This window comes from Psammomys obesus, unplaced genomic scaffold, assembly GCF_907164565.1.
Source record: "Psammomys obesus unplaced genomic scaffold, mPsaObe1.curated_primary_1811, whole genome shotgun sequence".
Taxonomy (NCBI): Eukaryota; Metazoa; Chordata; class Mammalia; order Rodentia; family Muridae; genus Psammomys; species Psammomys obesus.
In genome coordinates this window covers 50,636,880-50,657,535 of record NW_026585644.1, presented here as the reverse complement: position 1 = coordinate 50,657,535, position 20,656 = coordinate 50,636,880, and the positions used below count along the sequence as shown (strand labels likewise).

The 20,656-nt window shown below is 51.2% G+C and overlaps 1 protein-coding gene across 3 annotated transcripts in view; it reads right to left on the bottom strand.

The window, feature by feature from the left end:
* Window positions 1–20,656, bottom strand: part of Ttc7a (tetratricopeptide repeat domain 7A) — a 102,070-nt gene that overhangs the window by 9,314 nt on the left and 72,100 nt on the right. For all 3 annotated transcript variants that reach the window (XM_055619378.1, XM_055619384.1, XM_055619391.1), the window contains 4 exons: window positions 12,100–12,216; window positions 9,059–9,153; window positions 7,477–7,611; window positions 1,334–1,536 (listed from right to left, as the gene is read on the bottom strand). In XM_055619378.1, the coding sequence (XP_055475353.1) occupies window positions 1,334–1,536; window positions 7,477–7,611; window positions 9,059–9,153; window positions 12,100–12,216 (550 nt within the window). The remainder of the gene's footprint in view (window positions 1–1,333; window positions 1,537–7,476; window positions 7,612–9,058; window positions 9,154–12,099; window positions 12,217–20,656) is intronic.

Genomic DNA, 20,656 nt, shown 5'->3' with positions numbered 1-20,656 from the left:
GAAGCTAATGTCTGAAATGCAGGAGGAAGGGGAATGTGCCTGTGTGCCTTGTGAAAAAGCAAACACTAGCTGGGCTGACCACAGGACAGGAAGGAACTGTGGGCAGGGACAGGGCTGTGTCATGTGTGGCCTCTTTTTTGTTGTTTTTTAAAAGCTAGGGCTCAAAATTCACACAGCCTAAGAAGAAGCCTGGCAGCAGGAGTGAGAGACAGCAGGGAATCTTTGCTTGGTTCTGTTTTCAGGAACTAGTTGGGTTAGGAAGAATATAAAGACACTTTGATCCAGCCTGTCCCTGGAGTCAGGTTCCCATCCTCTCAGTGTGTGCCTAAACTTCTTAAACCCAACTTGAAACCCAGCTCCTAGAAGAGATAAATAAGACCTCTTCGGGCAACCGAAACCCTCTGACCATATGGAACTATCCCCGCTCTGTTTTCTAGGTGGCAGATGTTAGGGATACTGCAGTAGCCATTCTCACGGTGAGGGGCCATCCAAATGGAACCTAGACCTCAACAAGTTCTCTCTACTGTGAGCTACTAAATAGTCTTTCAGGATCACTTATGCCCCTGCAGAGGGCCTTTCTTCCGCTACTCCATCTGTCCCAACCTCTGTTCTTTGGAAGCAGCGAAGGAAAGCAGAAGAAAGGTCCTCTGTAGTCTGACTCTATCAGAGAAAGAAACACAATCACACTTCCCTGATCAATCTTCACTGGATGAGTAAGCAACATCAAGGTTCAGACAGTGGCTCACCTACCCACAAGTGATCAAACGCTTCTCAGCTACCAAATCTCCCTCTGTGGGTGTGTCACTGTGCCCTTGGTACCCAAGGCTGTGTCCATGTTCCAGACCTGGGGTCTGGTGGACCCTTTTACAACCTAGGGGTCATTCTTAACATATACTCATACCAGACCCAACACAGTTCACTCCTGAGAACCTTGAGTCCCCCAAGGAGACAGGGTTCCCCGGGAATGGAAGAGGCAGCCCAAAAAATGGGAGAGTCTGAGGACCCTTATAAAACGCATTTTGACAGCTGCCTACAGTCTACAGGGTAAGGCTCTAACAAGTGGCCATGAAATCTTTGGGAGACGATCACACACAGACCTTCACAGAAACATGGAAGTCACAGAAAAATGCCAACTAACCCTTCTAGAATTTTTTTTTTCATCAACACAGACTCTGATGGGAGGGAGACAGCTCACACCTACAAGACACACACAGATGTCTCTCACGGCAGAACTGGCAGAAAGCCACCTCCTAGAGATGGCTGCTGCAGCAAGGTGCTGGCAGGAAGAGTGAGGGGGATGGGAAGGGAGGTCATGGGAGGGAGGGTGACTCACCAGGCTGTGCATGATGCACACACCATCTGGGTTCACGGTGAGCGCCTCCTTGTACAGCTGCTCGGCCTCTTCTAAGTTGCCCTTCACCTCAGCCAGCCGGCCTCGCATGTAGAGCACCGAGTGAGAGGTGGGGAAGAGGCCAGCGGCCTCCTGGATACAGAAACCTGCTTCCTTGAGTTGTCTCTGCTCCATGAACAGATCAGCTGGGAAAACAGAGGGGCCGAGGGAAGTGTGAGTGGTGCTAAGTCATGGGCAGCGGCCCCAGCCGGCATCCCTGAGCCAAGAAGGCCGACTAAGCCATAGAGTCACAGCACAAGGCTGCCCACAGCTTCAGCCAATGCCACAGAAACCCTGGATGAAGTACTTTCACCACCCCACTTTAGAAAGCCAGAATTGCAGAGGGAGGGAGTAACTGAAGGATTCAGAGTTTGTGTCAGCCATCTGGGAATGGTGTGGCCAGGGCTGGATGCTTGCTTGCGTGTCTCTGACACATGTTTCAGTGTCTGTCTACTGCATCTGTTCATGGCTTCTCTGGGCAGATGACAGGATGGAAACAGGCCAGGTGACTCTTCCTGGAGGTCTGTCAGTCTTGAAGCAGATTAGCTGAGGGGTTTACTAGGCCCTGGCATGCTCAGGATGAGGTGGGAGGAAGAAGCACTGGAAGGATGGAAGCAAAGAAGCCTGGGACCTCTCATGAGGCCCACAAAGCCAAAGTGCAAACCAAGTGGTTACATAGCTACCACCTATCTGTAAGGAGGCTTACTGGGGGCAAACCCTAACTTCACAAGCTATTTTGTCTCATTAATTCTGACAAGCAGTCTTGGAGAAAGGCATGCATAATTAAAATCTTCACTCTAAACAACTAAGCTGAGGTGGAGAGGGCCTTGCTCCACCTCCTCTTAGAGAAAGGACAACTGTAGGACTGGACTCCTTCCCCCACAGCTAAATATCTCTCTCTCTCTCTCTCTCCCTCTCTCACACCTTTTGACCAGCAGGTCACATTAGAGTCTCCTGAGATGCAGATCTATGGGAAAAGGTGCAGTTTCTCCCATCTCCAGGCAGCCCACAGAACTGCACATTTCAGCCCCACACCGCACAGGCGCTCGCCCACCACAAACACTTTTAGAAACGCTGCTCGCTGGCCCACTCTGCCTTTCTCTCCAAGCAGCCTCCAGAGCTCGGCTGCCCCCTCCCGGAGCTGGTACCCATGCGGAAGTCACAGAAGCATGGCAACACAGATGGGGAGCGCGGGAGGCCAGCAGAGTCTGGCTCGAGGCTCTTGCCAAGAGCTTTTCCTAGCACGGGCTGAACGGCTGAACGATGAGGTTATGCCAGTTCAGAGCATGTCTGGGGTGGGGAAGGTAACAGACGTTTTTCCAATGGAAACTCCCAGAACGAGGTGGACACACTTTACTTAGGCATCCCTTCAGCCTGTCAGGAAGAAAGCCCAAGGAAGGCCTTGACTGCAGCAGCCGGCAGCGGGGGCAGGAACGCTACCTAAAGTTCACTGTGTGATCCAAGCAGCTTGCCTCATCCCAAAATATTACGGAGAGCTCTTGGAGCACTTTCTTCTACTGGTGATAAGAAGCTGGGGTAATCTGAGAAAGAAAACCAGAGTACATTCAAGGGTCCTGTCCTTAGAGGAAAAGCAACACCCGGAGAGGGATGTCTGAGTCAGGGCCTCACAGGGCAGGGCTGGTCAGTGGTTAGGGATCTGGCTGTCTCCCTATGAGCCCTCCTTACCTACCCTCCTGTTGAGCGGCTAATGGGCCTTTGACCAGGCTGAATGTACTGTGTGCAGCTACGGAACACTGCTTTCATTCCCATCTACCCATGAGGAAGGCAAACAGGGAAGGGGCAATGGCAACTGAGCCGCTAAAGCACTTGACAGGTCCAGGGTAGTGCAATGACAGGTACCATTTCTGGGTGCTAATGGTGCAGTGTGGGCCAGGTCTGTGCCACAGCGGTCAGGAAGGTTTTCTTACTAGAGTCCACATTTGAGCAGGCAGAGAGGAGAGAGGCCAGGCTGCAGCCAGGTTCCACTGTGGGTATGGTGCATTGGAGGGCTTGGTGCAGGGCGGACGCCCGCACCGCACATATTACCGGCACCTGTGGTGGTGGTCTCTGCAGAAGGAGCTCTGAGAATCCAGGGTCAGACTCTCGATGCCTAGATCTCACTCAGCAGCCCCCGCCAGGCTGGGCCCACTTGGCGCTGTCATGGCTAATTAAGCTGTTTACAACTTGCTGCCTTGTCCTCCAAGCACCCAGGAGACGGTCCCTGGTCCCTGCCTTGGGTACTCCTCAGTGTGTGCACATCAACAGATTTCAATTAGAGAGAGTGCTGGGAACCCCGGGGCTCTCTGAGGCCCTGGGACCCACTGAGAAGCTATACACCAAGGAAGACTCCTTGAGAAGTGGGCTACTCCTCTCTCTGATGTGTCTCTTTACCACTTAAAGCCAGGGGACACTGGCCAGAGTCAGAGAGGCAGGTCTCCTGGGGCTCTGGCCATGCTGAGGACAGCCCCTTCACACAAAGGTCCAGCCTCCTTGGCAAGGCTTCAGACTTGAAAACAGCCATGCAGGTTCTGGGGGCTTCAGTGTGCTATGTTTCATAAGCTCGGTGTCCCCCTGCAGGTGCCCCCAGCTACTGCTTGCTGTTTTACCAAACATGGTGCTCTCAGCCCGCCAGCCAACTGCGACTGTGGCAGCAGCCTGGTGGCATGGTGCCCACCACTGCCTGGATCCTCTTCCTCCAGGCCTGGATGCCCACGCTCATGCTCCTCTGGCCAGGGATGGATTAGCACTCATTGCTATATCCGTTAGCCTTATCTGGGAGCAGCTAGCTTACCCCTCTCCCAGCTCCTTTCCTCTCTTTGCTCTTGTCTCATCTCCTCCCTGCCCACTTCTCGACCTCCTCTTCATCCTGTTTCTGATTTTCTTCCTCTTGGCTCCCAGGTTCCCTCACTACCTTGCTCCCTTTCCTCTGTGCTTTCTCTCCAAAGAGTACAAATGGAAAACATCTGCTCCCTGGAGTCCCTTTTATTATTCTTCTCAGTGACATTCTGGTTTAACTTTGCATCCAGAGCTGGTTCCCTGCCCTGGCATTCCTGCCAAAAACAAGGCTCTCGGCTGCAGGCTGGGGGCTGAATTCACTCTCCAAGGCCCATTTCCATGCTCTTGTGCAACAGGGAGGGTCCTGTCCTTAGGCTGGCCCTACGCTGAGAAGCAGGCCTCCTTCCAGGAGCTGACTGTAGCAGGAGGGGAGAAGAAAATGCTAGAGCAAGTGAAGGAGTCATCCAAGGCACTGAAAGCAGGAGGAGCAAGCAGGGTAGAGCCTGGCAGAGCGCCAAGGAAGACAGGAAAAGAATGAAGAGCAAAGAGGGATAAACGGAGGGGAAGGATGTAAGTGCCAGGTTGCTTTTATAGCCCTTTTCTACCCTGTGTTCTCAGGGAAGGGGCCCTCCTAATAGCCAATTCAGACACACATGCAGGTGGCTTCCACTTTCAGGATGAGACCCCTAACACACTCAGGTGGGGGCTGGAGACCAGGTCAGTTTCAAACACAGAGATCCTAGAGCTATCCAGGAGTCCTTGGCCCTCCAGTGCAGGGGAAATCTGTCTCCATACCCCATGCTCTGGTACACTGTAAACTCACAGAGATGCTATCAGTAGTGAAAAGGGGTGTGTGTGTGTGTGTGTGTGTGTGTGTGTGTGTGTGTCTATTGCTCTCCACAATGAAGATTCTGGAACAGCCATGGGTTTAGTAGCAGTGCCCCATTCTCACAGATCCACTGCTCAGGAAGCAAGATCTCCACCAATTGCCTCAGTGCAAAACTCTTCCTGAGGCTGGGGAGCTTGAGGGAAAGGAAATAGGAAGTCTGTGAGAGCTTGAGGGAGAAGAAATGGGAAGTCAGTGAGAGCAAGGACATGACTTTCCAGAGTTGCGTCACACTGGGACTTATTGCCCAGATTGGGCTGCAGTTTATTCCTAGCCAAATTTAGGGGATTAGCTCATTCAGAAGCGATAAAGGGTCCTTTTCTTTCCTGCACGTTAACAGCATCTTTCAGGATCATTAGCATTATTAGTGTTAGGGAATGAGGCTGGGGCACTATATGATTAGCCTGGGTCAGGTGGAGCAGTTTGGGAAGAAGCCGTAGACTTAGTGACCTGGTCCTAGCAGGTACTCCAACAGGTACTCCGTAGATGCTGGTAAAGATGGCAGCCAGGGGACAGAGGATATGAACGGGTGCTAATATGCTCATAATGTGACCTAGGGCATTCCCTTCTTGGCCATGGAAGCTTTCCGTTGATCTATTTCCTGCTTCTTCTGGCAGGACAGATCTCATGATTTATACTAAGGCATAAGGACATGCAGAATAATGCCAGAGCCCTTTGTAGTTAGGGACCGTCAAACAATGAAGCACTGGCCATGAATCATGAGGTGGCGTGATGTGCTCAAATTCTACGGTATGTCCTTATGGGAAAAGAGGGAGGGTGTTTTCCCCTCCACGTTTATCTTATGCTTCAGAATGTGAATGCTGCAAGGGGCCACTGTGAACCACACAGATGAGAACAATACCCTAGAGATGGAAGAGCATCTCCTGAGGCTTTTCTATATTGTTGAAACAGGCTTCTCCCTTGTATAAGACACCACGGTTTTGCATCTGTAACCATGCATCTAAGTGCAAACCCAAGACACACTGGTAAAACAAAAGGCCTAGGGGGACATGGGTGCAGTTCTTGGAGCTGGCGCGGACCCCTAGCATGGGTGTGGTTTTCTGGCCCGGGCTGTTATGCCTCTCAGAAGCCTGATGTGGCGCCACCGCTCTCTGACGGGAGCAGAAGCATCTGTTTAATATGCCTTTATGTCCTCCAACACTTCCTTTCTTACTGTGCAGCCAACCCCAGCTCCCCAGGCGTCCTAAGGAACCCTGCGGTGATAAGTGGGGCAATATTATTACATTGCATTATTACAATGCTAACATGTTTAGGCTTTCCACGAATCGTGGTCCAATGCCCCCACTCCCACATTCAGAGTCCAGGAAAAGTGGGTGTAGGCTGCATGCTAATGTGTCCATATAAGGAAAGTACACCATGAATAACCTTGGGTTCCCATTAATGAGCACCCCAACTCTGACTTGCCAATACCACCTATCCAGGGAACAACTGATCATCTGCTCTCTACGCTCTACTTCCTCCTTAGGGATTAGAGCCCATCCCCGGGAGAAAAAGGAGGAAGGTGCGACTAACCCAGAGTGGACCCCAGGCCCAGTCTGTGGCACTTTTAGGCCAAAGGAAGGGCAGCCTGGTACCAGTTCAGGTCTCTCATTTTCCCCTATTCTGCCAAAGCCGCTTTATTCTACTGTTCATTCTCATTCCTAGTTCTCTTTTCCCTGTAATCCACCCCACCACAGTCAGTTGCCAAACACTTTCCCTGGCATTTCTGAGCCAATCACACAGTCTATGGGTGCCTCACAGCCTCTGGCCCACTGTGTACAGCACTAACTCCTTTCACATGTGGGCTAGCCAGCAACCTGGGACTCTAATCTAGGTGACTCAAGCCAGGGCTTCTGGAAACCTATCCCTCTAGCCCTCATTTGCCTGTGGGAACAGTGCTGGCTGATGATCAAAATGTATGTCACCTGGACAGCAGTCTCCCTGTCATTAACCCTCTAGACTTTTTACCCACACAACCTCTCCTGATCAAGAACTCTCATGTTAGGGAGGCAAGCATTCTCCCCACTGGGCAAAGAAGGAAACCCACAGCCAAACAGAAACCCACAGCCAAGCAGAAAGGTCAGAAACAAGGAGGTAGGTGGTTTGTTCTTCTGGAACACGCCTCTCTGCTCCAAAGATCCTAGGGCCTCAGGACAAGATCCCAGTATCTGAGTTCTGAATGCAAACTTTCTCTGAGGTTTTAAGTAGGGGTGTGTATGTGTGGGGAAAGTGAGTTGGAAAAGAGCTAGAACTATAGAACCCAAGAGTGCAAGCCTATGTAAGCTTCCCCAGAAATCTCCACCTCCCCGGCTTCGGCTTTGTTCTCAGCGACAGGACAGGGCGGGGCTCTGGGCATCTGGTGGCTTTGGCCAGACAGATGAGCATCCTCGGGATCGACCACCCAGCTGGATCAGGGGACACTCACCAGCTTGGAGCCAGATCTGCTCCAGTGTGGTCCACAGCTGCATGGGGCCCTGCTTTAGGACCGAGGTCGTTATGGTTAGCTCCGACATGGCCTCCTCCAGCCTTGAGGCTGCGATCGATGATGCCCGCCGAGAGCCTGCACAAGAAGGCAAAGGGTTGAGCAGATGTTAGGGCGCCACATGCTGCCTGCCGAGGAGCAGTCATCGTCCAGCACCCAGACAGGGCATCCAGGGCAGGGCAGGGCAGGGCAGCTACCAAAAAGCAGCTCACAGAGCCCCCACCCCCCAGGAGGACCTTCTGCCCACACCTCTACAGCTGGGCAGGTGAACTTTTTAAGGGGCAATTTGGTAAAAATCCCACTGAGATTTTATCCCCAGGGAAAATAATCATACATGTCAGCAAAGATGCTCATTTGACTCCTGCCTTTAATGCAGAAAACAGAAAGCTACCCAAGTGTTCAGCAGTAGGGGCTGATTAAAAATAAGTGAAAGTATAAGGCTCCGAAGACATCACGACCACAGGTCCTCGGCCCTGAAATGTCCAAGAACTCACACTGTACAGGTGAATGCAGACCAGCTCGTCACAAAACGGTCACACTTATAACAACTATATATGAGCAGACACGGGAAGAATTCCGAAGCGCCTCCCTTAGCTGGGCAATTGAAGGATGATTTTTTTCTTTTGTTTTTTTTGATTTTGACTTTCTGTTTTCACAGTACACACTGCTTCATATATATTAAGACCCCACCCATTTGAAGCTGTGAAGCAAAAGATCCTTGGGCAATAGCTAGCCTAGGCCTTCAGAGAGCCTCCCTGCTGTGGCTGGCCCTGCCCAGGCTATATAAGCTGTTGACATTTAAAGTTCCCATGCAGGTGAAACATGAGCGCTTTTGCTTCCTCAGAGGCAATAAAGGCTCCAATAAACTCAGGACAAACCACAGATGACAGCGGTTTATGAGACAAGAACATGTGAAGAAGCTCTAATAACTGGATGCCATTCTCTCTTTAGTTGTTCGGGAACCGCCCACCCCCCATGCCCTTCCTTGGGGACAGTGGTTCCCCCAGCAGCTGAGCACCCTTGCAAGTGTCTCGAGTCAAGTGCTGGGTTTGGCTAGTGCAATCCACTCCATCTCTCCAACAGCAAAGGGCAGCTTGACTCACGTCCCGGAAGTTGGGGGATAAGCGAGCAGTTCCGCCAAGTCCAACAGCACTCACACTTCCACTCTGTGACTCATTCCTCTTGTGCCTTTGAGGAATGTGTTCTGCTTGAAGCAGGTCCTTGGCTTAAAGGTGTACGTTTGTAATTCCTGAACTCATGTGAATTTCATGAGCACTGGGCTTTGAACTGAAATGAGCTCAGCCCATTCCTTTCTGTTTAACTCCCGAGTCAGACACTGGGCAGACTCTGGCCTCTGGCTTTGGTCTAAGGGTCAATGCCCAGACCAACTTTCTGTCCCATTCTCCTCCTTCTTTAGTACGCGTAGAGGTAGGGACCTTCTTCTATTGCCCACAACAGGTGGCCACCACCCATCTGTGGGCCAACTGCCAGCTCCACCCAGAGCCAAGATCAATCCTGATCTTACCAGAGTCTGCGTCATGGGCATCTGGCAGAGTCAGGTGAATGCCATTCTGCTTCTTCACTGTGAGGCCTTCGAAACTGCCATCCCTTTCCAGGCCCCTGGAAGGCAATGGAGGGCAGGGCTCATCATGCAGAAGATGGCATCCCTAGGGCCAGCATGGAGTGTGAGAGAACCCCATTTCAGCAGCCTCTGAGGCCAAGTTCAAGTAAGCCAAGCCATAATGGCAGGGAAGGATAGAGACAAGTAGAAGGACAGACAGACCAGCATGCGTCCTATACCACTCAGGCTGACACAGAAATCCTCATAGTGGCCATGTCCTCTTTGAAGGTGGATCTCCACCCTCCAGGCACAGGAACTGTTGGCTGGCTTCTAAGCACAAGCTGGCTGAAGGGCCAATCGCCACCCTCTGTAATGGAATCCTTGGACTGCCAGGTATCCCCAAAGGAGCTTGGATTAGAAAGGATGCAAGTGGCAGATGCTGTTACACTCTTGGCCAAGGAAGCCAACGGCACTTGGCATGGGCTCGGGGAGCTCAGGAGAGCCACTACAGAAAAGGTGGCCAGAAGGGAGTCTTCCCTTTAGAGCTATACAAAGAGGCTGAGTCCATAATGGTACACAGGCCAGGCTATCTTTATTGTCCTAACTCAGGTTCACAGTGGCCCTGACTTGGTTTGTAGATGCTCAGTCATCTTAGGTGAGGTCCAAAGAAAACCATCTGTCCAAACACAGCAGGTCAGGGATGGTTTCTTTCCTTTGCCACTGTGGTGGCTTGAATAAGAATGGTTCCCACACACTCAGTACATTTGAATGCTAGTCACCAGAGTGGCACTATTTGAATGGATTAGAAGGATTAGGAGGTGTGGTCTAGTTGGAGGAAGTGTGTCACTGCGACTGGGCTCTGTCTCTCTCCTCTTTCTCTCCCCTCCTGCAGATCAAGATGCTCTCAGCTACTTCTCTAGCACCATGCCTGCCTGCCTGCCTGCTGGCATGTTCCCAACCATGATGATAGCGGACTAAGCCTCTGAAACTGTAAACAAGCACCCAAGTAAACACTCTCTCTTATAGTGTTGCCTTGGTCATGGTGTCTCTTCACAGCAATAGAACAGTAGCTAAGACTTTTTCCCTAATTCTAGGAAGCACCTGAGTGGAGAGCCAATGAGCTGGGGACATGAGGCTAAAATGATGTCCTACTCCCTCTTGCCTGACTTCTCTCAAGGTCCTTTTCTTTTGAAAACAAGTGTGAAGTCCAGCTCACAGGCTACTGACTGACATCTGCATAGGAGTCTACTTCAGTGCCTCCATCCAGGTACCCACCTTACTTTTTCTCTTTTGCCATGAGAGATCCTCTCCTAAAGCATGGAAACAGCCCATCTTGGGGGACTATGCTGTACCAGTTTAAGGTTACCATGCAGCATGTTACTCTGAAGAACCCTGTGCTAGATGGGGAAACGGGTCAAGCTAAGCAAGTCATTGAGACTATTATGGACAGGGTTGGGTAGCAGTTGCTTCCTGAAGGAGGGACTGGGGGTGGTAGGAACATCAGCACAGTGGGGTGGTGTGAGCAGAGGTGTTGGGTGGGAGTGGGACAGGCTGGCTAGGTCAGGTTGGTAGAACAGACCCTCAGGCTGTGGATTTTGGTCTTAGTTTATGATTGCCCAAAATTAGATTTTTACAAGCACTGGATTCTGGCTTACAGCTCTAGGTTTCAAAGAAAAACCCTTCCTGTCTCCTGAGGCAGCCAGGAGGGACTGGATCCAGCTGTGGGCCAAGTAGCGACCTGCCCGAGTCCTGCTGTGATGCTGGGGTGAGAGAGTCGTGGAAGTTTCCTGAAGAGGTCTCCTGCACTATGAACCCCACCAGCCTCTCAGGAACGTGTGTGTGTGCGCGGTGACTCAGGACGTCAGGGCGAGCTCAACTGCCCCTGCCCCTATAAGAACACCTGGCAGCTCCACAGCTACCGAGTCAAAGCCACCACTCTATGGGACCTTGTCTCAACCAGTCACTTGGATGTGCAGCCTGGACAACAAGACAAGGACTAGCAGGCTCTAGGGCGACTCCTGTGCAAGCTGAGCCAGGCTGTGTACCTGTCCCAGGTGCCACAGCCAGAAGGCGTCTGTATGCAAATTCCCCTGTATCAGGGGATGGTCCTCGGGCTCACAGTGCCTGCCTCCAGGGAGTGTTTCTACTCCCTCCGTGAAAAATCCATCACCCACAGCTTTCGGCGGTGTTTCTACCCACTAGTCTTGTCCGACTCTGGAATCTCCCAGGCCCAGTGCCCTGTTAAGGGCGGCTGCCTCTGTCTGAGGGTTTTCACTCCATCCTATTTCCCTGGGCCCCCTCTGATTTCACTAAGGAAGAGGGGTCTTCAAGGCAACAGTTCTTAACCTGTTTGTTGTGATCCCTTTGTGGTTAGAACAACCCTTTCACTGGGATTGCCTGAGACCACTGGAAAACACAGATGTTTAATTATGATTCATAACTGTAGAAAATTAGTTATGAATTAGCAATGAAAATAACTTTATGGTTGGGAGTTACCACAACACAAGGGACTGTGTTGAAGGGTTGTAGCATCAGGAAGGTTGAGAACCACTCTAAAAAGTATTGAGGCCTTCTAGAGTCCCTGTGCATATGGTCCATGTCCTGGGACTTGCAAGACCTGGATTCAAGTCCCAGTACTGTCACTTTGCATGTAAGTGACCGGCACATTAAAGTCACAGCCTCTGAAAATGAAGATGTCAGTGGCTGGCGTACCACGTAAAGCAAGCAGCGCAGGACCCCAGTTGCACAACGATGGCTTCTCTACCTTCTTACCGCCTCGAGCAACATCTAACCAGGTTTTGTGTGGGTTCTGAAAGACTGCCAGGGAATTAACACTGAACTACGAATGTAAAATTCCCCTAACAGAGTTCCACATCTGCATTCAAACCTCCAGCGACACTTTGTAGGTGCTGTGGCCTTTTAAGCAGTTGTTAGCCTGGCAACTAACCTCTGCCAACTCTGCCCACTATCCTAGAGTAACCCAAGGGACAATGACAGCCACTTACCCCAGCTGTGAGAAGTTGTAGAGGGACTGCCACAGTCGTAGCATTTGCCTGCAAGTCACCAGGGCTTCCTCCGGGCCTTTCAGCACCTGCTCCAGCTTCACCTTGGTGAACATCAGGCTACGGGGAAGGAGAGCCACAGTCAGAGGAGGCCCAGAGGAGGCTTTCTTCCAAGGGTGGGGTTGGGGGATGGCACACCACCTGCCGACATCCCCAGCCCGCAGAAGGCACACCCAGCACATGCTGGCTTTTCTCCATGCCTCAGTTTCTCCCCTTTTCAGAGTTTGTCGGTGCCTGCCCTGTTCACCTGTCCTTGATCATACAGTAGCTCGTCCTATAGCGAGCTGTAGCGAGCCCGGCCTGGTGTGCTCTGCCCTCTTTACAAGCTCAGCTAAGTGACATCTTGGGTCCTACAAACACATGGCCAGGATTTATACTTCTGTGTCCCACAAGGCACTGGATTGCTCCTCAGTAAGAGCCACGCTTAGGAAGAAGCCTTTTATTTTGTCTTGTGTATGGGTGTCTTGCTTAGCGTGAATGTCTGTGCCACATTCCTGCAGTTAGAAGGCAGCTTTGAATCACTACCTTGAACACATCAGCGAAGGTCAAAGCATTTGACCCAGATCATTAGCACTCTTGTTCACTAAGGATTAGGGAGGACCAGGAAGCCCAGATGTGTCACGTGCCAGCCTTCGCTTGTTAGGGATGTCTACCTGTACTGGAGAAGAGGGCCTGGTAGCACGGAAGTATCACAGTGTGTCAGTGTTCTGAGATCAGCATACTGACAATATATCATAGATCAGCTACCTGTGGGCAGCCTTTGCCGAATGGCTGAGCCTCCGAGACCCATACACACAAGGCTATGGCCTTGTTCTCAGAGGGGTCGACAAGCAGTGAGACTGTTCGATCCACTGCACCACTGCTGAGAGAATCGGCGTGACCATTAGGCCACGAACTTGATAACTGCTTGGGGCCCATGTGGACACACAGGCCTGCTCCAGGGAAGCTGTGCTGTGCTGTGCTGTGAGCCCCATGGAGGTGCCCAGGCTGCATCCTGAGCCAGGGAGACCCAGCCATACTTTTCTCTGCACTGAGACCTGGGCCTCCATGTCATTCCTCTGGGCTATTCACACTCTTTGTAGATGACTTGGTAGAGAATAATGAAGCAGGTGGAATTTAGCCTAGTGTACTACTATTCAGAACAGAAATCTGGGTTCTGAGCACACTCTCCCGCACTCTTCCTCAAAAATGCCTTTTGTGCTGCTGCATAGAGCAGCTGCCCTCTCCATTTTCATATCAACCTGGACTTACTTATTTTTGATAGATAGGCTTTCTCATGAAGCTTAGGATTGCCTAGAACTCACACTATAGCTCAAGGGAATGACCTTGAACTCCAGATCCTCCCACTTCTACCTACCAAGTGCTGTGACTACAGGTGGGTAATGCCCTTATGAACAAAGCTTCCGAAGAGACTGCATCTGGGTGTGAATGAACACTGCTGTCTGGCTGATGAGAACCTCAGAACTGGAGAGATTGGAATGTTGCAGGTCCAGAGGCTAATTACTGATCTTGGAGTAAGTTCTGGTCCTCCAGAACTGCCATTCCTTGCCCACATCTATGTTGGAACCAACATCTTGTGACAGTAGATAAAGAAATTTTTAGAATCTATTGACTGAGGAGGCAACTAGCTCCCTCCATTCCAAAAGCTAAGAATGTCAACAGATAGCAACTTAGGCCTATAGAACAGCTTCCCCTTCTTGGTGTACCTGCCTCTCTGATGTATCCATCAGGGTATTTGAAACTTGTCCTGATTTATGACTTTCTCTGCCATGTAAAACTATAAAATCTTAAAATCTGCTTCCACACTGGAGCATGGCATTTTCAGTAACCCAAATTTGGGTTCCAGGACCATGGTCACTCAAAATGGCTCCAGAGTAAACTGTTTCTTATTCCCTTTAAGATGACAGCTGTGGTTTTTATGTCAACACCCTGTTTTGTGTGGTGTCAGGGACTGAACCTCTTATATACTACAAAAATATTCTACCAACGTTTTTGTTTGTTTGGTTTAGCTCTTGAGACAGGCTCTTGCTATGGCGTCCTGGCACACCTGAACTCTCAATGTAGCCTAGGCTTGAAGTCATAGATAAGCCTTTGCCTCTGGGATCACAGGCAAGCAACACCATGCCCAGCTCAACCTGGACTATAAATCCCCCTTTCCCTAACCCTTCTGCAACCTCTCCTGAATCATGACCCATCCTCTGCCTATGAGGTCCTGAGGGCAGAATCTGGGCTGAACTCTGACTGGAGAGCTTCAGGGAAGAATGGGTGCTGCCTGTCCTTCCTTCCCCAGATCCTTGCAGAGCCCAATCTGCCAATATTGGGAGGTGCCTCTGCTTTCAGGAATATGAACTAGACACAACTTCTGCCTCAAGGTAACAATTAGAGTGCTATAAATGTCAGCTTGCCATGAGAATCAAATGCTATGTTTTTGGATCTGACGCCAGTGCAAATGAAGGAGCAGGGAAGTGGGCCTTGCTGGAGCTGGTGTCTGATGACAAGGTGGGTGGGGACAGTTGGGAGCAGCAGTGTGGGAGAGTTAAAGAACTCTGGGCAGGAAGACAACAGCAGTTAGAGCCAAGGATGTTGAGGCGGTTCAGTCTGAGACAGCCTTCTCTAGGTAGCCAGAGCAGCAAAGTTCTAGGGCTGAGCCCGTTCCTAGGGCAAACCAGCCCCCAGCTTTCTGGGATGCTCCACAGACCCACTGTTGCCACTGAGTCACACACCTAAGTCCCTGCATCAACACTAGGCTAGGTCCCTGGGAGACTGGCCGGAGGCCCTGTGTGCCTAGGACAGAGAGTGAAAAGCGGAGTGGGATGACCAGCCCCCATCAACGCAGGCTGTATCCTCCCAGCGGCTGACATTCCACTAGCATGAGTGACCTGGAGTGGAATTTCTCAACCCAACCACATCCTCTCTAGGTTGGGCAAGAGCTCCAAACAATCACCCTGGAGTGTGAGCCTCAGGCTGAGGGTCCCGAGGCTCCAAATTAGCTCCTGAACAGACTTCCCTGGCTGGTAGTTGAGCACCGCCTGGGGGAATCTTACGCAGAACTTGTCCTGCCTGATGTCTGCGCCATCAGTACAAAAGGCCTTTCGTTGGGCCTCTACCTCCCATTCCTGCCTCTTCCCCCATGACCTTGGCCCGATCACTTGGTGTCATCTGCTCCTTGACACATTTCCCTGCTTCATTTCATGTTGTGGCCTCTGCAGGGGTTCAACCTTTCCCCTGCCCCATTGGGCCAACTCCTACACAGATGTCATCTTGCACCTTTTTCTGTACCTCCACGTGGTTATATTCACCCCTCCGAGTGTAAGTCTTCAGTATATCTGGAAGTGCATACCAGAGGCCTGTCTCGAACTCAGTATCAGACTTCACGGTGGTGACGGGGACCTACAGACAGGGCTGTAAACACTCTGGACCCAGTTCTTCCCACTAAGATGTTTATATCTAGCCCAGAGACTGCAGATTTAGTCCCTGCCCAGCTATTCAGACAGAGCCCTTGGCATGCCATCATGACTGGCTGGAGTCATGGTCACAGCCTCATCAGAACCCCATGTTTCCAGGGGAGCTCTCAGCTCTCTCCCACCTTCAAGCTCATCTTATGTCATGCAGGTGAGTCTAAAATGTCTTTCAGTGAATTGTCAGACTTTAGGAAAACAATCCAAGGCCCAGGTCCTCCTCCAAGAAACTCCAAGGTGACCGCATGTCCAGTTGGCAACACTACATGCCTTGTCTCTCTTGATTAAAAGTTTACTAAGGCGGCACATTCACATGAAGTATTTTTAGTCAGATACTCCAGGAAAATGTCTGCGGCCAGTCTTGGTGTAGATGGGAAATGCACCATTTGTCTCACAGCTCTGAGGAGCCACGTGCCTGAGGTGTGCTGTCTGCTGTAGATGTGCAAGTGTCTGGCTCTGTCTGACTGGGGCTAGGGGGTCTTCACCTCTGGGGTCAAAGGCAAAAAAGTATAATAGAAACATGTCTGTAGGACTGGAATACCAGACTCTACCATGCTCGGACAAAAGCTATTCCAGGAGAGGGAGGGCCAACTTTGATCACATTATTATCTTTAAACTACACCATGGATACTGGCCTGAGAGGCAGAAACTTGAACCAAAGGTCCACCTCTGTTGATTCCACACCTGTAAAATAGGAGGGAAATCACCTATTCACTTACTCCCCATAAGGCTGAACCCTGGTGAGCCATGAGCAGCGGCTGAGAAAGCCCAGGGAAGCACACAGATGTCCAGAGCTTGGCCTGCCTGACATTCAGGGCAGGCCTCCTGCCTTGAAGCTGAGACCCTATCTGACCCAGAAGAGCGCATTTCCAGGCCAGTTGCCTCTGCAGGCTCTGGAAAGCTCCTGGCCTGTCCAGTAGCCCCTGTGACGAATGGTTGCGATAACCTTCTTGTAAATGTCTGGTCTTAGCAGGGAGCTAGAGTGCAGACAGAAGCCCACTGTCTAGGAGCTCAGCTCTCTCAGGTTGCCAGGTTCCAGCTCCCCCTCCCCATCCTTGACTGTTCACCTTGTGTATTGTGACAAGGTAAGGGAGTGACCCTGGCTCTGGCTCACTTCCTGCCAGATGGGAGGGGGTACTTCATTGTTCCCAGCTCGCCCCAGCCTCTCCAGATACGCATGCCTGTGCAGCTGCGAGGCAGAGGCAGCCATGGCACAACTTCTCTGTTACTGAGACCTGTCTTCCTGCCAGGCCCTTATTTTCCAGTGCCTTTCCTTCACACTCAACAAACCTGAGCCAACGCATAGAAGAAGGTAGTAGAGTCGGATGGATTCTACAGGCCTAGGAAACTGTGGGTCCCTAGGGCTGGAGCGATTTGAAAGAAGCAAAGCTTCAGGAAAGCTTCCAGAACGTTCCATTCTTCCTGGCCTCACTCGACCCCACTCTGCTCTTGAGGTCCTGGGAGGCTTTTCTTGCTCTCCCTGGCTCCTTAAAGGGTGGCAGCAGGTGTGGCAAGTGTATAGAAGGGGACATTATCTCTTTAGAGGACAGTAATTAGTAATTCTAGCTGATGGCCCGATGCACTGTTTTAATGAAAAGTTCTATTTTTATAGAAAACATATAATTGAGTGAAAAAGCAGGCTGTTCTCTGAGTGAGAAGGCCACACTGCAGGAAAGTGTAACTCCGTAGGCCAGAGCCTGCACACAGTGCAGAATCCACGGGAAGGCTTCCCTGGCTTCCCCACACGGCCTCAGAGCTGGGCCTGCTCTGATGACTCAGGCATTGCTGCTTCTAGCCATGGAGCCTGGGGTAAGAAAGACACCTGAACTCAGAGCCTCATCAGTGTCCCCATCTGTAAAATGCAAATGGGAACAGATTATCACTCCTGGGGCTGCTGGGAGGAGAAGGAATAGATGCAGGAATGATGATGCCCCAAGGGTTTCAAGCATGTCACAGTATCCAGCTACGGCTGGCTCAGGCTTTAGTCCCTACACTGCCCCTCACCAGGTAATCGTGCTTGATATGTTATCTCATTTTGCCATTAACCTCTTCGTATGAGAGTCTAAGGTCAAATCATGCTGGTGTGTTATCACAAGCCTATAATCCAAGCGTTCGGGAGGTAGATGCAGGAGGATCAGTGGTATTTTAACTCCAACCTAGGCTATATGAGATCTTGTTTTATTAAAAACAACACTGGAGTCGAAGGCAGGCTGTGAGTTCAAGGCCAGCCTGGTCTACAAAGCAAGTCCAGGATAGCCAAGGCTACACAGACAGACCCTGTCTTGAGAAACAAACAACAAACAAACAAACAAAACCAACACCAAAACGATACCAACAAAAAGTCAAACCAAAACAATTAAGCAAATCAGGGCTTGTGAGAGGCCCTAGGCCTTCCTGTTTCCTCTCCTTTTCCTTCCATCCCATGAGTTCCCCAGTCCTGCCAATCTGATGGTCTCCTGGGGTATACAAGTGTCCAGTCCTGCACATAGCCTTCACCCTCCATTAGGGCAGTAGTCGGAGGAGGGGCCACAGTCTCTGCCATAGAAAGACTTTCAAACTCAAATTATGCATGGGGGAAGGTTAGTATAAAGTAAGGCTCTGAAATGTGAAGGCGCCAAGAACAGAGGAGTCTCAGGGAACCAGTGAATTTGGATGCCAAAGAGGTCAGGAGGGTAGCAAGGAGGGCTGAAAAGCAGGGATAAAGGTCTGGAGTAGGTCCCCGTCTCATGACAGAGTGACAGGCTGTGCACGGAGACACGGAGACAGCACTAGCCAGCCCCTCAGGGTCCCCCTTTGGCCTGCAATCATTCCGGGGTCATGCTAAGCAGTGCAGGGCTCCCTAGATCCCCCAAACTGCACTGCTCTAGGAAAGCCACAAGGGCAAGGGGCAGATTACACTTGCACATGCTCTGAGGGCTTGACTTTTTACAGGCACTCTAGCAGGAATGGCCTCCCTGAAGGGAGGGAGGGCTACTCTTGAAGCTTGCTGCTTCCCCTCCCACTCATCTTAACACCCAGGGATCCTTTGTAGTAGTCCCTAACCCTAAAGCTAATGATTTTCCCCGCTGTGGAGGATTACTCTGACCCATGTTCCCTAATCCCTGAAGGCTCACAGCAATCCTCCACCTCTTAATGAATTTAACTTGATCCGACTTTGAAGCTTTAAAAAGCGACAGCCCAAAAGTCCCAGCTCCTGTCCTTCAAGGGCCCTGCTCCACCTGGAGGGGAGCCCCAGCCTGCAGATCCAGCACACCACGCCCGGAATGGGCTATTCCCACCTGTGTGAGGTGCTGGCTGACCCCACCCCACCAGCCTCCCAACTTCTCCCTACTGAAGATAAGACAACCCCCCCCCCCCCCCCGCATCACATCTCCAGACCTGAACAGAAAACATACAACATAGGACCATGCCATTTCAGGGAGACTGTCCGGACAAGGGTAGGCTCTGCCCTGGGGATAGTCTTAGTCTCTACAGCTAGTGTTTCCATCCAGTGTGCTAGCCCTCAAAGACCTGATGACTTTCCCCGGAGAGGCAGGCTAGGCCTGCTCTTGTGGGCAGAGCACAGGGCTCTGTCCTCTCAAGTTCCACAGAGAGAGAACACGGAGGTGCTCACGGGACAGCCGAGGACGGGAAATGCTGAATGTCAACCCCGCTCAGCCAAGGAGGAGCTGACCTTTGAGAAGTATCCGATGGTGCCAGTGATTATGCCTGGCTTAGCACTTCCTTGGCCACATGGCCAGCGAGTCCTGGCCGCTGTCCCCACACTGTGGCAGCCAAGCATGCTTAATGAACCCAGCAGAGTGATAAACTATGTTTGTGTTAATACCTCTGATTCCAACCCCCTCCTCCAGCGTTGGTATTTTAAGCATCCTTTTGATGTGCCACAAGTCCTTATTAAGAACAATCAAATAAACACACTGGGTTTAAGGCAGAAATGTTAACAGAAGTCCTAGGACTCTTATTCCTTCTGCTTGATGGATTGCACCTCCAGAAATATATCAGTGCAACCTGAAAAATAGGTGAGGGGGGTCAGGAAGCTCAGAGAAATGCCTTGGAGGCTCAACTTTCGCCCTGACTGGATCTACCTGTAGTCTGGCTGCAGCTAATACCTAGTTATATCACCTCAAACATTTTCCAAAACAGCCCTGGTTTCCTGGGGCAGATGGATGCAGTAATTCGTTTATCTGGGGTGAGCAGTAGCTTGTGGAGAGGGCTGGTTTTGTTCCTACACTGGGAGAGCCTCTAGGGCTCCAACCACCTTCCCTCAGGACTTCCCACATCTCCAGGGACTAGGGGCAGGGCCAGCAGGGACTTTCAGGAATGCTTATTGGTCCAGATAAGATGTGGGTAGTGGCTCTGCCCACTGTGGAGCAGGAAAGGGAATACATTTACTGCTGGGTCACTTCAGGTATGCCCTGGGCCGTCAAAGTCAGCCTGGCAGGTTGCCAGGGCTGGCCGGGGAAATGACTGACAACTTGGTTATTGGAAAGCTCCCATCTTTAGCAGAGGAACTTTGTTTGGTTTCTATGGTGACCTTCACTACAAGGGCCTGGCTAAAGCTGAAGGAATGTGTTACCTAAAACCATCTGCCTCCAGTGTTCATGGCCTCAAGGAAGCATACTCACTCATTGGTGGCCCATTCCTCTCCATATCCCTGTCCCTCTTGGTCAGGCTTCCCAGCTGCCTCTTCCCTGAGGAGGGCCAGCAAAGACAACTCTGGGCCTGCTACAACTCTCACATTCCCCAAGAAGCCTGTGGACTTCTTGGCCTTGGGCCTCGTGGCCAGCTAGCACATGTGTCCAGGGCTTAGTCAGAAGCCCATAGGATTTCAGGAAGCTGCTGGTTCCTGAAATCCTATCTGGTTCCCACCATACCAGGTTCACACTGTTCCCAAGAAGGCATCAGTCTGTGCCTCATCATGTTTCTGCCTTTTTAAACCTGAGCAGCACTAAGCAAAGGCTGTCCTACAGCATGGACACCGAGACCCCCTCCACTAACCAAAGGCCCTCAACTTTGCTTCCTAATCCTTGAAAAAAGGATTC